Consider the following 23335-nt stretch of genomic DNA (forward strand, 5'->3'; position numbering starts at 1 on the left):
TTTTTTTTTTACACTTACATGTTGCGGTTAATAGTATTCTATCTTTATTTGTCGTTATTTATATTTTCTGAATACATTATGTGATAATGTTCATCAGTCAACTCATTGGTGTTAATTTTCAATCTATTACGATAAAAAAATTATATCAAAATCAAATTACAGGATGTCATTCATGTAAGTTTGCTCATTTTCCTTAACTGGTGCACTAACATCATGTGGTTTATTTTATTTTTTTACATATGTAGCATAATCTACAAAGATGCAAATAATTGCTATTGTGACATCTTGTGGACACATTTAGAACAGCAGTTTCTTTCATTCCAAAATTTTGGTTCATTTTTATACTTAGCAAACTCATCCCGCGGGCCGGATAAAACCTGTCCGCGGGCCTGATCCGGCCCACGGGCCGTACGTTTGACACCCCTGCCCTAAAGGGACATGGGGGAAACAATTGTTTTAGTTATGTATCTCGTGCGCACAAGAAACTATCTCGTGCTCAAGCAAAAGTTTCTCGTGCGCACGAGATGTTTTACCGTGAGCACAAGAAACATAAAGGGACATGGGGGAAAATATTTTTTTAGATATGTTTCTTGTGCTCACGGGAAAACATCTCTTGCGCACGATAAACTATCTCGAGCACATGAGAAACTTTTACGTGAGCACGAGATACAGATCTAAAAAAAAATGTTCCCCCATGTCCCTTTAGGGGCTCCGTACAGCTATGTGTGAGTTCATTTCACATATAAATTGATCCAGTACCAATTTCTGGTACCTTGGAAAAAATTCAAGCATACATTTTCCGGACTATAAGTCTCTACTTTTTTTTCCCCAAGCTTTAAACCCTGTGGTTTATTAAAAGGTGCGGCTAATTAATAGATTTTTTTTCACTAACATCCATAATGTTTTGTATTCAACAAATAATTTTCATAGAACACCAACGCTGAAGAGGTGTTATTGTTGTTGCTATGGTGCCATCTTTTGGACGAGTTCGCTCACTGCAGGTGCTGCTGGTTAAAAATGTATTTCCTGTTTCGTCCTTTGAACCAGAAGTATAACCGCCCATAGCGTTTCTGGTCAAAATGATTCTTCATTCATCGCTCCAAGCAAGGTTTGTAAGTTTTACAATATATCTAAAACAATTCATACTCACTAAACCGTCCCGGGTGTTATGTCTGCAGGAGTATTTTTATGCATATGTGTACGTGCTATCGTAATGTAATCAAGCCAGTGTTGTTAGCATTACACATTTACACGTTTCTGTGATAGTATTATTACTACAATGGCCTTTTTTTTTTTGTATCGTTACAGTTTTGTTTAGTCTGTTTAGCTGATTGAAGAGCTAGCTTCCGCATGAAGTTGGTACATTACGATGACTTCTGTTTTGTTTGATCAGCCGTTTTACTGCTCTGTGGCAGTCACCGTATCTAAATAAACATTTACAAAAATGTTAGCACCGGTACATATCTGCGACTTATGGTTCAGTGCGGCTAAAATATGTAAAAATATTTATTTATTCTAAAATTTGGTGGGTGTGCCTTAAATACTAGTAATAGTAATAGTCCGGAAATAATGGAACACTCGATTTTCAGTACTCACCTTTCAAATGTGTTCATTTATGTTTAATTTCTTTTTTTTTTTTTTAACATTCATTTAACATTCTTACAATATTGTGTCTCATTTGCAAGTATATACTGTGCTGCATTATATAGCTTATACTTTGCTTACAGTTGTAATTCCAAGACGTTAGACGGCAGTAATGTATCAACAACGGTGTGTTGGCAAAGCGGGGAAGTATTCTTTGCCATTAAGTTCAAAGTGTTTTTATCCTGTCAATATTGTACTTTTTCCACACCAGCTATTTTTAGTTGTAGTTTTGATTACCAAATTTGGAGTTGATGAAATCGCCATGTGAAATCACTAATGCTAATCGGTAGCATATCAATGACAAATCAGGCTAGCACATTTTAAAAAGTTCAATCTTACTATACTTTTTAGTGCCTTCTTGCTTTGTTGGCATGGAAAATTACTGAAACAGTGTGTCTAAGGGGTTGGACCGCTTGTTTTCCCGCCGAGTGTTTGAGCCGGTACGGAGTCTACAACCAGACATCACGTGCAACAAAGGTATCAAAATATATTTGCTTTTACGTGAATCTGTACCTCGTAATACAGGCGGACTTTGGCCAGTATCAATTAGTGTTGTAACGGTACCAATATTTTGGTACCGGTACCGGTACTAAAATTAATTTGATACTTTTCGGTACTTTTCTAAATAAAGGGGACCACAAAAAATTGCATTATTGGCTTTATTTTAACAAAAATCTTAGGGTACATTAAACATATGTTTCTTATTGCAGTTAAGTCCATCCATCCATCCATTTTCTACCGCTTGTCCCTTAAATAAAATAGTAAACATACTAGACAACTTGTCTTTTAGTAGTAAGTAAACAAACAAAGCCTCCTAATTAGTCTGCTGACATATGCAGTAACATATAGTATAATTTATCATTCTATTATTTTGTCAACATTATTAAGGACAAGAGGTAGAAAATTAATCATTAATCTAATTGTTCATTTAATGTTAATATCTGCTTACTTTGTCTTTTAACATGTTCTATCTACACTTCTGTTAAAATGTAATAACCACTCTTTCTTCTGTTGTTTGATACTTTACATTAGTTTTGGATGATACCACAAATTTGGGTATCAATCAGATACCAAGTAGTTACAGGATCATACATTGGTCATATACAAAGTCCTCATGTGTCCAGGGACATGTTTCCTGAGGTTATAAACATAATATAATTTTATTTTTAAACGAAAGAAGATGTGATGCCAAAAAATATTGACGTAATCATAGTAATATCGACTAGATACGTGCCTGTACTTGATATAATTACAGTGGATGTTAGGTGTAGATCCACCAATGGCGTTTGTTTACATTTTGATGCCGGTGAGCTACGGTGTGCAGTGAAGCATGTTTAGCTATTCCTCGTCCTGCAGGGATGATACTTGTAATAAGCATACTTTATTTGTCGCCATGGAGACCAGGATTTGTGATTTAAAAGTCGCTAAATCACTGACTTTAGCCGCTAGCTAGCTAGCCATGTCTTAAAGCACCTCTTCCTGAAGGTGTTTCAGTGTTGTAACTTCACCTTTATCTTTAGTTTTTAAGCCAAAATGCGTCCGTTCTCCCTTTTCTGTCTACACACTGTGTCTGCTTGTAAGTACTCCGTGATTGTGTGCTACCGAACATGCTCGTCTGCTCGTAAAACCAGCAATGTCATGACGTGACTTCGACGCGGGCGCAGGGGGGTGTGGGACCGGTACGTTTCAGAGGCGATATAGTACCGAAAATGATCAATTAGTATCGCGGTACTATACTAATACCTGTATACCGTACAACCCTAGTACCAATACAAGTTTCGAATTCGGTACCCATCCCTAACTACAGCTGGTTTGCCAGTCTGGTTCCAAACAAGATGGCTATTTCCTTAGGATCAGAATATATTAGTCTGAGATGAAACTGTACTGAATACAAGTACAACATGCTCGTATATACTTCTATAAATAGTGCCTAACTAATGTTGAACAAGTCAAGCCAGCCAATAGTGCCAACACGTGGAAAAGGGAATGTTTTAGTATGTCATGGCTGACCAAACAAGGGGGAGAAAAAGCATGACACAAATATTCCAAGATGCAAAATTGAATTAACATTGTTGTCGTCCATTGCTGACTGCTGTGATACATGTGTTCTTCCCCCCCTTAAGTCATCTGTGTGCCACAGAGGAAGCAACACAGTTCAGACTTAGTCATGTTTGACACAAAATCACCCAGGAATGAGTGAAATCAAATACTGAACAAAACAAGTAGCATCGGTTTTTCGATCATGTAACCAGATATTACAGTTTCAAGAAATTCCCTCATGAATAATGCAAGGTCTAAAAGTAAGAAGTAGTCCTCTTCCTTTTTAGTAGGGACTGATACTGAAAAGATAAACTCCTTTTGGGGAAACTGTGTGATTAAGGGGAAACATGCCAAGTGTTTTGCTTTATGTAGGCTGCGACCTAGTTTGTCTTAATGCAGCGGATCACATTTTTAATGGCAAAGCTCAGTGTGACATGTGTGATTGTTGTATAATGCTGCGCTTGAACACACACATGCACGTGCACATAACTTCATGTTTGCTTCATTGCCAAGATCCTCAGAGCGTGAGGAGGGTGTCACTAAGTCCTGCATCACTAATAATAACATTTCTCTAAATCTTGTTATGCTGCTTGAGTTTCTCAGGATTTTTGGAGATTGAATCAGCCGGGGTGTGCTCAGATTACTTCATGGGCCAAATACCAAAATGTCACCTTTTGACATCGGCATCTTGTGTGTTTTTAGGGGGAGAATGACAAAGAAGAAATTAACATGAAGATAAAAATAAGAATAAGATGTGAAACTGATGTAATATGCAAAAAATGTAACATTTGGGGAACATATTCACCATTATTTAGTTGCTTATTAACATGCAAATTAGTAACATATGGGCTCTTAATTAGTCATTATTAAGTACTTGTTAATGCCTTATTCTGCATGGCCTTCTTATACAACCAGTAAGCCATTAACTAAGAGTCTTCCCTCAATAAACTCAGAATTATTGCTTATTAGTACTAAGTAAGGAAGTTGTTGTATATGATTCTCCCTTTAATACCACTTAATGAATATGGTCTGTTTTTACATAACAAAACACAAAACTATAATAACCCTAACCCTTAAGTATTTTTTACAATATGTTCCCCTAGTGTCCAAATAACTCTAAATTAAGTCTTTGTTACTTAGAATATGTTTCCCTAGTGTCCAAATAACTCTAAATTAAGTCTATGTTTCTTAGAATATTTTCCCCATACTAAAGTGTTACCGCAAAAAAAAACACATTAGCCTCTTTAGGGAAAAAAAGACAAGTCTGTCCTGATGTCATGTTGGACAAATATAGATTATAGAAAATGCGTTGATGCATTTGTGGATCGTGACTCCTATTGCACATTGAAAAGTGTACAATCAAAACAGTGTGTTGCCCTCTTTTAGCTTGAAAAAGTGCTCCAACCTGATGAACCTGTTTATTTGTGGCATGGCAAAGGTTTACATGTCAGACCCAGCACACAAGAAGAAAAATTGTTTTTAATTCTATCTTTGTTGCTCTCGTCTAGTTACCAAAGATGAACCGGTTTCCATGGAAACAAACATCCGTCAGTAAAAAAAGGTCCAAGACACTCTGAACCCTTGTTGAATTATCTTAATTTCTCACCTTTTTTGCTCAACTTTGAAACATTTCCTTCACTTTATGAATCTGAGATGGTCGCCATATTGTCAAGTCAGCGACATGGCGTCCTGCAAGTAGGTCACAAGGCAAGGCGCCCGTGGAGTAAATCCAGCTTAAAACAAACAAGTTTGCTGTTCAGCTTGCAATCAACTGCACTGATATGATACTGCTGGAAGGTTCCATCGGTGAAATTGAACAAGTACTCTAAGTGTTAACCGTAAATTGTTTTTAAAAAGGCTTGACTTTTTTTTCAATCATTAAACACTGTAAACATTACGCAAAAGATCCAAGATGGTGCTCCCCAGAGGGCCATGTCGCGGAGGTCTCCGAAGTGAAGGCCATTTTATCTACCCAGAGAACTGCAAAGTATTATTGTGAGTGTTGTGTACATCATGATGGGCATGCAAATACATATCCGCACTTGCTGTAATTATCCTGGGTAATTTTAACCATACTGTTCATTTCCTTACAAGATATAACAGGAATATAGGAAACTTCACCTGTATAGTTCAGTATTTATTTCACAGTCACACTAGCTAAATTTTTGGCTAGAAAGTAACTGAATCGATTATAACTCACTGAAACGTTTCGGATCAAATTGTTCTTTAAAAAAAAAAATCATCCTTAATCGTATTGGCAACATCAAATTCTGAATCAAATCGAATCGTTGTTAACATGAATCGTTACACCCCTCATTTTATTTAATCCATTTCAATGGAATACTTTGATTTGAGGGTTGAGTGTTTTGAGCTAAGATCTTTGTCACAGAACCAATTAAGCTTATACATTGAGGTACTACCAGCTATTGCAGTGCATTCTGGGACTTGTACAGTCAGCACTATGTGTGTTACAAGCTCACCTGTCAGTTGAGATGAAAAGCACAATTTTCTTCTCATAAATAATATAGACTTGTGACTTTAAAATACAGACAATATGTAAGTTGGAATTCAAGGTGCATGAGAAAAGAAACTGGATACTGTCAACATGTAGAATGAAAACAAACCTGAACTGTAAACCGGGCCTCGGCCCAGCAGAGACTGAATGAGCCTTTTGACAGAGACGTGGGTGTAAAATAGCTGAATGTTCTCATTTGGCTCCACTACAAGTTCGAGTACAGTAGTCAACTGGCTCTGATACACACAGCAAAACACTGGTCAAACAGTCACCCATCAGCAGAATAAAACGATAACATCAAGTTCATTATGCGGCCATTCAGGCGGCAGGTATCAGATGTGATGGTCTGGACAAGGACTAAATATTGACATATGGAGTCCTATTAACTGACGTAATAATATGCATTTTGCCATCATAAACCATCACCAACACACAATAGATAGATAGATAGATAGATAGATAGATAGATAGATAGATAGATAGATAGATAGATAGATAGATAGATAGATAGATAGATAGATAGATAGATAGATAGATAGATAGATAGATAGATAAACTTTATTGATTCCTTCAGGAGAGTTCCCTCAGGAAAATAAAAAATGCAGCAGCAGTGTACAGAATAGAGATTGAATTTAAAAAGTAAAAAGTAAATAATGGGGGTATATGGAAATTAAATAGAAAATATAACAATAAGAATAAAAATAAAAAGCAACAATAAAAATAAAAATATAACAGTAAAAATAAGAACATAACAAGAGAAACTAGGCAGTAGTGACCATGTTATGAAAATGGATTGCACTGTTATTGTTCAGTTTTTTCCGTATTGGCCCTCTGAATAGGGGTCGTCACGCAGCTTGAAAGGAATTACTCGCTGTGCATTCTTTGCTTGTTTTATTTAGTACTTATTGCAGCAACAGCAGCAGCAGTAGTAGTAGCAGCAGCTGCAGCAGTAGTAGCAGTAGCAGTAGCAGCATTAGCAGCATTAGCAGGTAATAACCAGTGGGGTATGCTGGTGGCGAAGCACGCTGTTTTTACAAACGAAACAATGACGCCATTTGTAAAGCTACGTACATGGTCACCTGTCAGTGGTAGCCCCGCCCATCTTAAAAGTCCCAGGTAAGTCCGCCATAAATACATATAGACATAACAAATACACATAATAAATCCAACACCTCCCACTTAAGTTCCTGATGTCCCGTCCAAGGAACTTACACCACGATCAAGAGACCCCACTTTGTGACACACGTTCGCTAACCAAGTTACAATGTTTTTTTTTTGTTGTTTTTTTTGTTTTTTTGTTAGTTTTTTTTTGTTTTAATGAAGTGTGGATGCTCATCTTCGTATATGTACTGTGTGCACTGTGTGGGCATGGTGGCAGCGATCCGCCTACACAACCAGCCAAATAGTTTAAAGGGGTTTGGGGCGCTGATTTGGCCAGGGGTGGGGCAGTGACTGGAACTTTGAAGTCGCCCCGGGAGACAGCGTCATGAAATCGCAGCTGGAGTCGAATCCTCTGCTGGGATCAGCACGACCAGCCGCCTTACATCCCTTTGCAGGATGATGGTTGACGGGAGTTGTTGATTTGTCATCACTTTTCTCTCAGTATTCGTCGTTGGGAGGCCGGCACAAACTTTGACATCGACGTCCCTGACGACTCCATGCCTGTCTGGTCTTGTGGCTGTAACTATGCCCAAGCGGAATTGTCCTCTCATACCATTAGGGTCTGCGATCCAGACGATGTCTCCCTCTTTGACGTTTCTCTCCTTTGTATGCCACTTCTCACGGACAAAGAGATTTGGACCGGCTAGTTCATTCCACTTGGTCCAGAATCTGTCAACTAAATTGTGGATGTTCCTTAGCCTGCGCCAACGGTGGGTGACTAGATCAAGTCCATCTGTGTCTCCTCCCACTGAGGATCGTCTGAGGATGAGAGAGTCGGGAGTTATGTAGTCGACTGACTCCTCTTGCTCCTGGGCGCGAGCGTCGATTGGGCGCTCGTTTGTCAGGTTGGCTGCCTGAAAAATTAGAGTCTGGAACTCGCCCCAGGTGAGAGAGTCTGTCGCTCCTTTCAAACTTGTGAGGGCTCTTTTTATCAGTTTTACGGCAGCTTCTGCTGCTCCATTCCGGTGAGGCGCATCGGCAGGGTGGAAGCACCATGCCCAGACTGTCCCATTCTTGGCTGCAATGTCCTCAACAGATGATGTTTGTAGACAGCGCAAGTGGTTTTGGAGCTCATTCAGAGCGGGTTTAGCCCCGATGAAGTCGGACCATAGTTTGCGTGGGTGCCCTCTAAGGGCAACAAAGCGGGAGTAGGCCAGCAGAAAACTTTCTGAGGACTGGTCATCGCATACATCGGCATGGACTGCCCTTGAAGCCATGCAGCAGAAAACAATTCCCCAGACTTTCTTCCTTGCCCTCCCCTTGACTGCGTCCTTGACTTCATAGGGGCCGAATAGATCCAGGGTTGTGTACTCGAATGGGCCTGCCCTTTGCGTTCGCTCCAGCGGGAGGTCACTCATCACTTGCTGGCATACTCTAGCTCAGGGGTCGGCAACCTTTACCACTCAAAGAGCCATTTTGGCAAGTTTCACACATTAAAGAAAGTAATGGGAGCCACAAAAATGTTTTTAAAATTTAAAATGAAAAACACCGCATACAAAGCTTACATGCTTTGTGCTATGTTAACCAGGGGTCTCAGACACACGCACCGGCACGCACTTTAATGTGGGAATTGGATGTTAGTGCGGCCCGCGAATTTTGGATGAATGTCGCTTGCGTCACACTTGCCAACCCTCTCATTTTTCGCGGGAGACTCCCGAATATCAGAGTGTGATGACACTGCATTTGGTGCCCACTACAGTCTGCCGAATCAGTGTACCTGCTCGGCCACAAGTGGAATGCAGATTTAGCTTGCTCACGTAAGAGACAGCAAGGCTACTAACTCAGCAGCCACACATCTTACACTGACGGTACCAATACCCAGAATCCCATGCAGCCCTAACTCTTCCGCTCAACCAACCACGAAGAGGGGGGGGGGGGGGTTGATGTGTGGGGGGATTTGGTGGTAGCGGGGTGTATAATGTAGACCGGAAGAGTTAGGACTGCATGGGATTCTGGGTAATGATTGTGTTGTGTTTATGTTGTGTTACAGTGGGATGTTCTCCAGAAATGTGTTTTTCATTCTTTTTTGGTGTGGGTTCACAGTGTGGCGCATATTTGTAACGTAACAATGTTGAAGTTGTTTGATACGGCTACCGTCAGTGTAAGCTGTGTGGCTGATGACTAAGTATGCTTTGCTGTCTCCTGTGTGAGCAAGTAATAACAACATACAACATGTGGCTGGCCCGGCATGCTGTAAGTAAATGCTATAGAGGACAATTACTGCAGTGCAATTAGGGCACGCCCTTTATATATAGTAATTAGAGTGTTAATAGGATTATTTTTCCCTGGGAGTAGTCTATGAGAGACACTGACATCCATAAGTCTCCTGGGAAAATCGAGGGGGTCGGCATGCATGTAGCTGAGCCGCATCAGAGTGGTCAAGGAGCCGCATGCGGCTCCGGAGCCGCGGGTTGCCGACCCCTGCTCTAGCTCTTTGCTTTCGGCAGTGGATGCAGTCATTTATAACTCTCCTGACTGCTCGACGTCCCTGTATGATCCAGGCTTTTCTCCGAGTACCTAGGAGAGTTGCTGCAATCCCCTCGTGTTTCTTCTCATGAGCCTCTTGGGCTAGTGATGTGGCCAATCTTGACTGCATAGGGACCAGAGGAATAGCAGTCTTGCCTTCATTCCAGGACTGAATTCGTCCTCCGCAGAGTAGGAGTCCCGTGACCTCTTCTTTCCGGACCATGAGTCGGTCCAGAGTTTCATCCCGGAACTCAACTCCGTCCTGGGCTTCAAGGGCAAGGTAATGGAAGGTCTCAGAGTCCAGGCAACAGTCCCGCACAGCCTGGCGAGGGAGCTAAACCTCCCAGGCTCAACGAGGCGCACAAGGGCCACGGACCGCACCCGTGGGATGGACAGAGGTGGAGTGGTCCTGGGGCCGCCAGGCTCAGGAGGCTTCATTCTGCTGTCGCTCTCATTTTTCTGTCGCCTTGTGACCACGGCAGAGAATACGCGTCTTTGAAGCTTCTTGATGCTCTCTTTGGCGACCGTGGCAGCAATTTCACTTGCAGTCTTCACCGGCCACTTGCTTTCAGGCCACTTGAGGAACTCAGGCCCGTTCTGCCACTCCGAGTCCTCGTTCAACTCCTCAGGAGTCGCTCCCCTCGTAAGGATATCGGCAATATTTAGGTCTCCTTCAACCCACTTCCAAGCGTCCTCTCTTAAGTCAAGCCCAATCCTCATCTTCCCCCTCTTCTTTGAGAAGTTGATTGTAGTGAGGATGCAGAGCTTGTCTGACTCGGGCTCGTACCCAACCCAGAGGGCTTTGCTGTCCTCCTCTTGCATCTGATTTGGGAGGATGAGGATGTTCGGCGTGCTCGGACAGCCAAGCTGGGGACTGCTCTGGGTTTTCCCCCTCCCACTTTGGCCAGAGAAGACCCAGGGTTTTAGAGAGAACCCTCCTGCCTCCAAGATCTTCTCCACACCAACAGTTGTCTCTCGTAGAGCATCAAGATCATTGTCCGACGTCAGGATGTCATCGACGTAGCAGTCTTCTTCTAAAACTCTACGTTCTTTGAGCATTGACGAGAACTGTGGCAGTTTAGCAGTCTCTCGCATTGCAACTTGGGCAATACATCCTGCTGGCTTATCGCCAATGTTCACTCGGACAACTGCAAACGTCTCTATTTCGTTCAGGGGGTCATCCCTCCACAGGAATCGATGCAGGTGGACCTCTTCATCCTTGAGCCAAACTGAGTTGTACATCTTTCGTACATCGCCCAGGGCAGCATGTTGCCCACTTCGGAACCGTAAGAGAACTCCTTTTATTGGATTAAGTACATCTGGACCTTTGTGGAGGAGGTCATTCAGGCTCCAACCCTGAAACTCTTGGCTGCTATTCCACACTATTCTCACAGGGGTGGAAGCAGAGTGGGGGTTCGGGGAGACCAAGTGGCTAATGTACCACCTTGGGCCCTTCCAGGAATCCATCTCTTCTTCTGATAGCTTGACAGCCGCACCTCTTCTGACCATGTCATGGATTTGTTCCCCATACGCTGCTTTCCAAGCGGGCTCTCGTCCCAGCCTAGACTCCGTCCTCCTGAAAGTAGCCTCCACGGCTCTGCAATTGTCAGGGAGAGAGGCTGGGTCTCCTCGCCAGGGGTAGGCAGCTTCCCAGTGGGGTGACTGGCTGTGCTTGTCTGCTAGAACATAGGAGAGGCCATTCTTGATTTTTTTCCAACTCCCTTTCTTCTCCAAGGGTCATCTCCTTTCCTCCTGGGGCATACATGCCACATTTTCAGCCCCCACATTGAGGGTCGCACGCTGCCCCGATGCTGTCCCACCTGAACCATTCTAACACTTCCTTGTTAGTTGTAGCGGTGCTGCTGAGGACTGTCTCTTCCTTTGTGAACTCGGTGTTCGGATTGCTTGAGTCCACAAGGACCTCCTCATATACTCTTGAGGCAGTTCTCATGGACCTCGCAACATGAGTGTCGGACTGGTGGAAGGTTAAATCTACCATCTCAAGGAGGTTAGGGTGGGTCCCAGCGACCGTCTTTCCAAGTGGGCCATCCCAAAGGATCAGGTCCCCTTCTCTCCTGACTGGCTGTGGGACCAGGCGACCTTCCCTGTGGCTGATGAGGAGATCGATTTTGGTGGGCCGCACCAAGTCTTCAGCAGCAACACCAGGGAAGAACCCTTGAAGTTGATGTGGTGTGGCTTTCTGGGTGACCTCTGCGATGCTCTCCAGGCCGTAGCAAATGATCTTATGCACTCCCACCGTTCCCTCTGGAGTTCCTACCCTCAACCGAAGGGTATATCTCCTGGTCATGATTGTCCTCCGCATCCCACCAACTCCATGCACAATCAATTTGATGTTCTCTCCACTTAGTCCGAGACGCTTGGCTCCAGTATTTGTGATGTAATTGGTATCTGAAGCAAGGTCAATCAATGTTCCGATGAGATGGCCAGAGTTGGTAGTGACCTTGAGGAGCATCATTAGCACTGGATATTCTTTAGGTACACTTCCAGTGCTGGTGCAGATTGCTGTGGTGGTTTTGTTTGAGAAGACTTTCCTGCACTCTGTCCTCTGCTCTGGGGTTAGCGTTGCAAGAAACTCTTCCTGCTGGCTGGTTAGGCCAAGAGGCCTTTTCACTGGGACTTTACTGCCACCGTCCCTTTGAGTGGCGAACCTGGGGCAGAGCAGGTAGTGGTGAGTCTTGTCTTGCCGGCAATCCACTTTACTGCAGAGGAACCCTGAGTTGCAACGGCCATCCTTGGGGTGAATGTTCAAGCACCTGTTGCACACACCATGGGTCCTTAGGCGAGACTTTCTTTTTGCCAGGTCCAAGTCCCTGAACGTTTTGCAAGCAAAAAGCCTTCCAGCGTGTGTTTCGTCGGCACAGACGGAGCATGCAGATTGTGGCTTTGCTGGAGGCCCGCGTTGACCTGCAGTGACCCTGGAGAAAGCCTTCTTCGTCCTCTTCTCTGAAGTTTCTATCGGGCGTTTCTCAGAGGGACTTTTTTCTGCAAGGCTCGTTTCCAACTGGTCCAGCTCTTTAAGAATTACCTCCTGTATCTTTAGGAATTGAAGAAGACACTCAAAGTGGTTCTGATGGGCGAAACCATTGGTGGGTACATTTTTGTAAGCCACCCATTTCTCCTTTAGGAAGTTCGGTAGCTTACTCTCCAGAGACTGCGCCACCAGACGATGTTTCATAACGTCCTCTTCACCCAGGATGAGAAGGTTACTTAGGGCCCTTTCCACTGTCTGGATCAGCTCAATTGCTCTCCTAGGGTTATTTCCTTTTACAGGGGGCAGGCCTTGCACCTCACTCGCAATAATTTGGACAAACCTTGCCTTATTCCCATATCTGTTGTCCAAGCGTTGGAACATTTCCTCAGCGGACGCGCAGCTGGACAGGACTAGGTCCTTCTTCACTTTCTCACCGAGGCTAGCTAGGAGATGGAACCTTGTTACACCTGCCGTCCTCAGTGGGTTCCCCAATTGCTCCAGTTCTCCCCACTCAGCCTTCCAACGGTAATAATCTGTTATGTCACCAGAAAACGTGGGGAGACGTACTCTCTCGAGGGGGAACTGATTTCTGTAGCCGTAACCTCCAGGATACATGTCAGGGATGCCCCGGGGAGCACTCTTGGTCATCAGCGGTGTGCTAGGGGCATTTGATGTGGTTCCAGTGCTGCCACCAACTGGTCCACTAAGTGCCTGGATTCTGGCACCTGAAGCTGAGACGGTTGTTGGGAGAGGATTGGATGGAGCAACTTGGGTGTTGCTGCCTGTAGGAAGTTCCTCTTTGGGACTGGGACCGCTAAATGGAGGCTCTGTGAGACTGACTGGATTGAGCATGCCCTGCGCCCTGTCAGACTCTTTTTGTTGTCGGACTTTGTCATCCATATCTTTATCGGATGACTCTGTCCATCTTGGGTCTCGCCAGCTAGCCTCCCAGTCTCTTACTCTGCGCCACAGAGCTCGGACCTTCTCCTTGAGCATCTTTGTGTTGGCATATGAGATAAGAGCATCCCAGTTTCTGCATCTTCGCTCGAGCTCATCGATCCTCTTTCTCAGGCCATCTCTGGTGAGCTTAAAATCAGACCTCTGTAACTTCTTTATGTTGCAGCCCTCAACCTGGTCCATCTTAGTCTCTGCACTGGAAACACATTCTCCGATGTCATCTGCTCCGAACTTAGTCCAGATTGACTCTTGAATGAGCTCAACGGTCCCTGTGTATTTACGGAGGCACTCAGCTGTCTTCTCCGCTATGCAGGCTGCTTCTTCTTTTGCCTTGTCCTCTTCATCCTCGGTTCCGTTCACCGCATTGAGGGCTTCAGCATAGTCATCTCCTGCATCACTGACCCTCTCAAAGTCCACCTCAAGGCTTCTCAGCTCGTCAATCAGGGCTCTCTCTCCTAACAGTTTGACTCTGGAGGCAAGCTTATTAGCCCTCTTGGTGAAGGAGGATTGCGCAGCAGAGCGCTTCCCTCTGAGGGCTTCAAGTTCCTGTGTGTCCATTTTTCTTATCCTTTATCTGACCGGGGTTTGGTTTCACCAGCAGTGTCCTTTCCCTCCAAATGGTGGTCCTCCTTTGGTCAATGGTTGGGTGGACACAGTGTTGTTTCGCTTGGAGAGAGTTATTTATTTCTCTTCAAGGCTTGAAACTCATCGGGGGATTTGTAGGTTAATTACAATCTCATCCAACCCGATGGTTATTACTGTTCAGTTTTTTCCGTATTGGCCCTCTGAATAGGGGTTGTCACTCAGCATGAAAGGAATTACTCGCTGTGCATTCTTTGCTTGTTTTATTTAGTACTTAATGCAGCAACAGCAGCAGCAGTAGTAGTAGCAGCAGCTGCAGCAGTAGTAGCAGTAGCAGTAGCAGCATTAGCAGCATTAGCAGGTAATAACCAGTGGGGTATGCTGGTGGCGAAGCACGCTGTTTTTACAAACGAAACAATGACGCCATTTTTAAAGCTACGTACATGGTCACCTGTCAGTGGTAGCCCCGCCCATCTTAAAAGTCCAAGTTAAGTCCGCCATAAATACATATAGACATAACAAATACACATAATAAATCCAACAGTTATTGCACTGTTAATTGCACTGTTTTTTGTTGCAGTTTATTTCAGTATTGTTACTGTTTTATTTCAATCAATCAATCAATCAATGTTTATTTATATAGCCCTAAATCACAAGTGTCTCAAAGGGCTGTACAAGCCACATTTATGTTTTAAATGCCTTCAAATTTGTTCCTGTCAGGTCCTTGCAATTTTTTCTGGAGCTTTAAATATTTTAGACATGTGAGGATGTGTCAAAATGTAATATTTTAGCCACGTCTCAGTATGTCCACGCGATTGAAAAAAATAAAAGTCTACGGCATGATAGAATATACAGTATACCAATAAGAATATGGAATGAGGGCAAAATGAGGCCCAGTGTCTCCATCATGGCTAGTGATTGTGACAAAGTAAATATGCAAGGTGGACTGCATGAGTAGGCAATGAAGAGCCCTCTGTCACTCTGCATCTCCTGTTTGTTTTGCCTCTGCCCTTGGAAGTGTACTTGAATGACCTCCTGTTCTCAAGTAGCCCTGCCTTGCAGTCTAATCATCTTTTGTCATGCAAACATTTGCTTTTGTCAAACAAAAATAGCCCTCTCTGTGTTGTTCCCCACCCTCATCCAGGGTTCCATTTGCAGTACAATAAGCGTCAGGCGTGAGAGTGTCACGTTTGTCACAGCGACAGCAGCCAGTCTTTGCAGGAAGCTATGAAAACGTTGCGCTTTTATGTGTGTGCTTAACTATATTATGTCATATTGTAATCGCCACCCATCTCAGAAAGAATGCTGAACATGTTGCACTATTTGTTTTTCAATAAAAAGGGAAATAATTTCTCCACTGTCTCATCGTGACACCAAGCGTCACATTGTTCATGTCGCCTGACAGTGTTTGTCCTCAGGCCACAGCGTTCGTTAAAGGACAGGGCTCCTCGTCAATCTATCTGTTTCACCATCAAGCGTTAATGAGGACGACAAACAGAGAATACACTGTACACAGATCACATGACACGCAAGCATATGACCAGACTGTCGGGTCATTACATAGCGTCAAAACAAACCTAAAATTCAAATCCAAGCCAGCAATCAGTGTCGGACAATTTTCATGAAAAGGTATGTGATCGCTAGTGCCGATTATTTAGTTTAGTTTAGTTTATTAAGGATCCCCATTAGTCTACACCGAGACTATTCTTCCTGGGATCCAGGCAAAAAACATCACACAATCACAAAACAAAAGTTTACAATGCAGTACAACATGATTCAATAATAACATTTTATAATACAAAAATAGCAACAACAAAAAACAAAAAAACAATAACTGGAGTTTACATAATAAAGTTCATACCAAAGATAAAAATGAGAAATATAAAAATAGATATATATTTTTTGCCAAAAAAAACGTGCCCCCCCCCCCCCCCCCCCCCCCCACACACACACACACACACACATCAACCCCCCCTCCGTGCATCGGTTGAGGTGGGCGGGGTTGGGGGGGCGCGGGGTTTGGTGGTAGCTGGTGTGTATATTCTAGCCTGGAAGAGTTATGGCTGCATGGGATTCTGGGTATTTGTTCTGTTGTGTTTATGTTGTGTTACGGTGCGGATGTTCTCCCGAAATGTGTTTGTCATTCTTGTTTGGTGGGGGTTCACAGTGTGGCGTATATTTGTAACAGTGATAAAGTTGTTTATACGGCCACCCTCAATGTGACCTGTATGGCTGTTGACCAAGTATGTCTTGCAGTCACTTACGTGTGTCTGCAGGAGCCTCATACAACATGTGACTCGGCCAGCACGCTGTTTGTATGGTGACAAAGCGGACGCGATGACAGGTTACAGAGTATGTTAAAGGAAGTGCCATCACGGCATGCCCTTAATATTGTTGTCCGGGTTAAAATCGGGACAAATTCGGGAGAATGGTTGCTCCGGGAGATTGTCGAAGGGACACTGAAATTCGGGAGTCTCCCAGAAAAAATCGGGAGGGTTGGCAAGTATGTTGCTCGGGCGGGATAGCCATTCAAAGAAGGTGAATTCATTAAAAAGTGCATGTTAGATTTTTTTAAGAAATCTTTTCTTGCGGCCCAGCCTCACCCAGTTTCTGAATCCAGTGGCCCCCAGGTAAATTGAGTTTGAGACCCCTGATCTAGAATAATCTCTTTCCGCAATACTTATAGCCTTGTAATGACGATCACAAAGTTAATAATGATCACTTCCATTAGAGCAAATAAACTGCATTTCTTTGTATTTTAAGTATCATTATCAAGTATGACTATTAAGTATCAGGACGGGGCTAAACACACCGAGAACAAGCAGGAGAAGGCATGCTAAGCGCTAAGATAGCTTCGAACAATAGAAGAAAAAAGTGCTTGGCAAAGTTGAAGAAGTGTAGGCGGAATCACGTTACAACAGAAGGTAATTGTAACGAGGTCGATGGCGAGGAGGCATGGTGATCTTCCGACGATGATTCAAGATTCAAGATTGTTTATTGTCATATGCACTGTTAAACAGACCAGTTTGCCGTACAATGAAAATCAATTGGTAGTCCACCCTTCAACAAGTCATGATGCAGGAACTCCGAAGACAGCGTGCAGGTAGGACAATGATATATTTGCATAAATCATACAAAAATACAAAATGAACCAAACAAGCAAAACACAAGGAGAGCGAGAGCGTGAAGCTAACGGGGTAGCTATACACAGGGAACGCATAAGGAAAGGCTTAGCGCGGGACGCACAAGGAACAACGTTAGCAGTTGCGTGAAGCAAACAAAAGCACCAGACTGAGTGACAGGAAAAGGCAGAACTAAATAGCTCTCTGATTAGTGCTCGGGAACAGGTGAGCGTCCGGAACACTAATCAGAGGCAGGTGAAAACAATATATAACCATGGCAACCAAGGAGACACAAAACAGGGGTGTTGAAACAGAACTAAGCCAACAAGAGACATAAAACGTAAACAAATGTAAATAAATGGTAAACGGGTTATACTTATATAGCGCTTTTCTACCTTCAAGGTAGGCTTTGACACTATTTCCACATTCACACACACATTCCTACACTGATGGTGGGAGCTGCCATGCAAGGCCCTAACCACGACCCATCAGGAGCAAGGGTGAAATGTCTTGCTCAAGGTGCTGTGTCAATGCTGTGTCAGCCTTGTCACAGGTAGTACACAACATGTAAATAAATTGATGGTGTCAACACTAAAGCTAATATCAGTATATGATTGATACTTGAGTGATTAGGTTGATATTTTTAATTTTTTAAAATAATTTGTGTGTTGTTTTTCTAAATGTTTACAAATTCAGGGACGCATTCCTTGGACACAGGAGGACTTTAAGGGCAAAAGTGATTTCAATGTGTATTACATTGCTATATAGCATACATAGTAGTTGTATATTAGTTATTGTGCACTATTGACTTTGTTTTGCTCAAACAAATGTACAGTATGCAGGAGATTCATATAGCCCCATTAGTTGCGGTTTACCTGACACATGAGACGTGACGCATTGGAGGGGTGCACTATCTCCTTTAGCCGCCAGACAGCAGTAGAGTGTTGAATATCCTAAAATGTGTTTTGTAGCAATTCCAATTTTGACCACAGCGTCAGTTGCTATATAGAGTGGCGCTTTCCATCATTTTCAGCAGACTGCATTGCAAAATTATTAACCCCCATCTTCTTTTCACATAAGATCCACCCAGGAACGAGGCCATATAAATCCCTCCTCTACTGTGTGTAATAAAAGAGAGAAAGGAACTAGTTTAAAAAAATAATAATGTTAATATTGTTAAACTGTCAATAGCACTCAGCATTAATACAATGAAAAATGTGCAGTTAATACAAAACCCAAAACCCAAAACCAGTGAAGTTGGCAAAAAAAAAAATTTTTTTACATTTGTGGAAAATTTGCGAGGGTAATAAAATAAGTAATAAAAAATTCACGACACCTCTGCAGTACCCCAGCAGACACCTGTTGAAGACCTCTGACTTAAAGGATTATGTTTTGTATATGTGATCGCTATAGGTATCGGTATCGGCCGATCTCACCCATGGGTGTTCAGAATCGGCATCTAAATCCCTGATCGTAACATCCTTTCCTCGGGTAATACATTTCGTGCCATCTCATGTGTGCTGGTATGACAATAAAGTTTGTTGGTTCCTTGACTCCTTGAAACAACTACAGCAAATGCTTGTTCAGCAAGGTGACAGATGAGCTGGAACCTATCCCAGCTGACTTTGGGCAAGAGACGGGGGTACAACCAGGTTGTCAATCACAGCCCTCTTGTAGACAATTTGCCCTTCACATTCACACATGTGGACAATCTTTCGCTCAGAACAGTGCAATAGAGATCCAAAGTCACCTGGCTGTGAGGCAGGTGTGCTAACCACGTAATATCCTTGCCATGCATATTTGCTACCGTTTAGCACAGACCTGGGCAAATTAAGGCCCGGGGGCCACATGCGGCCCGTTAAACTTTTCAATCTGGCCCGCCGGACATTCCCAAATAATTTTTTTAGATCTTTAAGATGGAAAGTGTAGCTGCCATTATGATGTGCAGTCATGTTTTCTAATGACCGTAAGTCTTCAACTATACTAAGTATTTCAATGGTTGGAATCTGCGCTTTTGGATGATATACTAGTTACTATGGTAATCTAAATAGTTACTATGGTAATCTACGTCACAGCAGCTCAGACGAGGCACCAAGCAGTGTGGGCGGGAAGCATTTCCACAGACGCGGAAGGAGATTTTCCCAACAAAGCTCTAAAGCTTAGTGATGTATCAGATATATCAGATTGTAGGTGGGTTTATTTTGCACCCTTCACGTTCGTATTTCACTGTTTGTTGCATTTTTTTTGTGTTTCACTTGATTGTAAAATGTGTCGATCGAACGGGGTGTGACATTCATATTTTGTCAATATTCAGTGTTTTATCCTTCGTAGAAAAATGTAAAATTCCATCACATTTTTTAAGGCGGTCTGTCAAAACGTTTTTAGCATTCAATCAGACATTATTGTGAGGTTTTGTATTAGTGTTCATAAAAATAAATATACAGGCCCTCAGACACATTTTTTGCTCTAAATGTGGCCCCCGAGTCAAAATAATTGCCCAGGCCTGGTTTAGCATATATTTTCACTATTCAGTCGAAAATGAGCTCCAAATCTTTGAAAAACAACGGAAATGACCTTTTGTCGAATTTAAAACCTACAGGTACATATACAAGTAAATACATGTAGTCTGTTCAACTTCAGAGCATTGCCGTGAAACATGGCCCCTTAAGTGAAAACATGAGTGCCCAGTAGCAGTGATGGGTGTGCAGCTCTTGAATACAGCTTGTGTCACACTTTGTCTGGGTTAGCCTTACTTGCAGACCCAAAGCAAAATATAATTAACTGAACTAATACAAAACTTTCCAAAACCGGAAGTCGTCAAGCCACGTCTCTATTGACCGGGTGCACTTACGCTTGGCACTTATTAGAGAAGGCATGGACACAAGCATTACTAGGACAAAAGCTGCAATGATAAACATGTTCTGATGCACACACACACCCACCCACATACACACACACACACACACACACACACACACACACACACACACACACGCACAAGAGAATGTGCATAGTCATCAAACAGGGTGACAGAGATCCTCAAACACGCTCTGTCACACATGCTATGCAGACATTCTGTGATTCCATAAAGAATATTATCATGATAAGGATTGCAGCTCTTACCCTCCATAGGCTCCGAAAGTAAAACTCCTCTTTCTCTGTGGCATACCTGCTGACACACAACACTGACTGAGTTCACAGAACTCAATGGAGCCAGCATTTGTGTCACTTACGCTGACTGAGCATGTGAGTGTGTGCGTGTGTGCGTGTGTGTGTGTGTGTGTGTGTGTGTGTGTGTGTGTGTGTGTGTGTGTGTGTGTGTGTGTGTGTGTGTGTGTCCACTCCCCCAGCTGGGCTAATGTGCCCTGCCCCTTCCTTGCACACACGCCTTCTTTGCACACAGGGAGAGGGAACGAGGATGGGAATGGAGGAGTAGTGGTGCATGCCACGCAGTCTCCCACAGAAACAGAAACGTGCATGCAGGATATATCCTTTTTTTCACGGCTAAATCCACATTTGTAATACAGACACACTGGTTGATAGAACTCTTGTTGATAAATCAGACTTGTTAGTCCACTTGCGCGGCTCAGCAAAGGACGACAGGTCAAACAAGCTGCGGACAAGCAGTTAATCATTCCACACAAACGTTTTAATCACAGAGCTTTGGCAGCTCCACGCCTGCATACTGTAGACAGGATGACCGCTGAGCAACTTTCTAATCTCCTTATGCATCTACTGCTTTCTTTCTTTCTTTTGTAAACCCATCAAGCTGGAATATACTCTCTCGTCGTGTAGTTGTTGAATCTCCTGTTAGCACAAGATTGACAATAAAAGTTGAAAAGAGTGTCGTGCTTTAAATAAAGACATAAATAGTCCGTCAATGGGGGCTCTCTATTTCGCCCACAAACCCTCTAAATAACCATCCAAAACCTGCCAACAATACTCTACATGCATATCGTAACCTGAATATTAAGTTAAAGTTAAAGTTAAAGTACCAATGATTGTCACACACACACTAGGTGTGGTGAAATTTGGCCTCTGCATTTGACCCATCCCCTTGGGGAGCAGTGGGCAGCAGTGGTGCCGCGCCTGGGAATCATTCCAAATATTAGCGATGTCGTTATTATAAGCGCTAACACAGCCAAACAATTTTTAGTGGCGTATTGATAACACACAGCTCAGTAGTCCTCTGCTGCATTTTTTTTTTCTTTTTTTTTTTCTTTTTTTTTTTTTTTTGTCCTGCCCAGCTTCTCAGGCAAATCATATAGCAGATGTAGATGCCCATATCGGCTGTTCAGATTTACTTTACAAAAGAGAAGTGTAGGATACTTCTCTTGTTGCCTTATTTGTATTTTGACTTTATTAAATGTATTTATATTATCATTTGGTGCAGCCGGGCCGGAGCAGGAGAGGATAGAAAGAGAAAAAAAGGAAGACAGAGGGGGGAATTGTGGGGACAAGAGGGGGATTAGACCGAGAGACAAAAACAACAACAGCAAACACAACAACAACAACAACAACAACAACAACAGAGCAACATCAGCAAATACGACATGTACAAATATGATGGTAAAAGTAATAGCAAATAAGCAGTTAGCGAAAATAAAAAATAATACAGTCATGACAATGAGCATTATTACACTAAAAATGGAGCAATATGAATACCAATAGAAATAGTGCTATTGATAATAAACAATACCAATACTTTTCCTTTATTATCAACAATACAATTGTTCAAATGCAACAATACATATACGTAATGATAACTTGAGATACGAAAGAATGCTGCATTTACTGTGAGCTAGCCGCGATATCCTGCTGCCCCACATCATCACGTCTCGGCTCGTCAAAGTTATTCTAGATTATAAATCATGCCTCTCATCTGGATATTAGGATTTAACCATGAATCTAGAAGTTGTTAATCTTAGACATTAAATTTATACCAGGAGATGGAGACAGACACACACAACCGGAGACGGTGTCTGCAGGGAGACTTTTCTTTGTTAACTTTTTGTGTGCATCATGATTAATTTTTCATATGAACAGAAATATATGGATATCCTATCAGTCGTTATCACAGTGAGAGCAGACATTGTACAGTAAGTTATAATTGTATTATGTTTCTACTTTGTAGCGGGGAGGGTATATATTTTCAAGTATTTCTTATATATATATATATATATATATATATATATATATATATATATATATATATATATATATATATATATATATATATATATATATATATATATATATATATATATATATATATATATATATATATATGTATCTGTCATGTCTGTGTGATCATGTTTTGTTTGGCCATGTGCTTTTTTTGGATTTTGTTAGTTCCTGTTTTGTTTATATCTTTTTGAGCTTTTTGAGTTAAAGTATTAAACATGTCCTTACCTTCACGTCGTGTCCCGTCAAGTCGCTTTGCACCACGGGAAAACAAACCACACCATAGTCCAAGTCTTGACAATATGTATATAGATAATCCATTCATGAATGAGTATATCCGTTCGGCCACCGTGTTCAATGGAGAAGTCTGATCTACAAAATTTGCAGGAAGCATACCTCTTCCCCTTCGAGCTGTCCTGGATTAACTTAAATTGTTCTTTCCAACCAATTTGGAACTTGCAACCGTACTTCTTCTTCTTACTTGTCGTCGCCATGTCTCTTCTTCGTTCTTCTGCTTCGTCTCTGTTATGTTTTTGGACATTACTACTTGCCGTAGTTTTGAAGCAATGCATGATGGGAATCCGGATGTTGTGTGTCAGTGTATGAACGTGCCGGCTGGAATAAACACCAGCGGAGAAATAGCTCCGTGCCTACCTACTTTATGGGTTATAG

General features: G+C 42.6%; 1 protein-coding gene across 9 annotated transcripts in view; it reads right to left on the bottom strand.

Annotated features, from left to right (window-relative positions):
- Positions 1-20716, bottom strand: part of rap1gapa (RAP1 GTPase activating protein a) — a 150180-nt gene extending 129464 nt beyond the window's left edge. For 8 of the 9 annotated variants that reach the window (XM_062053338.1, XM_062053347.1, XM_062053340.1 and 5 more), the window contains exon 1: positions 20603-20714. In XM_062053338.1, the coding sequence (XP_061909322.1) occupies positions 20603-20646 (44 nt within the window). In that variant the 5' untranslated portion in view covers positions 20647-20714. Of the gene's footprint in view, positions 1-20602 lie in introns of all 9 variants that reach the window. The other variant, XM_062053337.1, reaches the window with a different exon arrangement.
- Positions 20717-23335: the final 2619 nt, after the last annotated feature.

Source organism: Entelurus aequoreus, linkage group LG07 (assembly GCF_033978785.1).
Source record: "Entelurus aequoreus isolate RoL-2023_Sb linkage group LG07, RoL_Eaeq_v1.1, whole genome shotgun sequence".
Classification (NCBI taxonomy): domain Eukaryota; kingdom Metazoa; phylum Chordata; class Actinopteri; order Syngnathiformes; family Syngnathidae; genus Entelurus; species Entelurus aequoreus.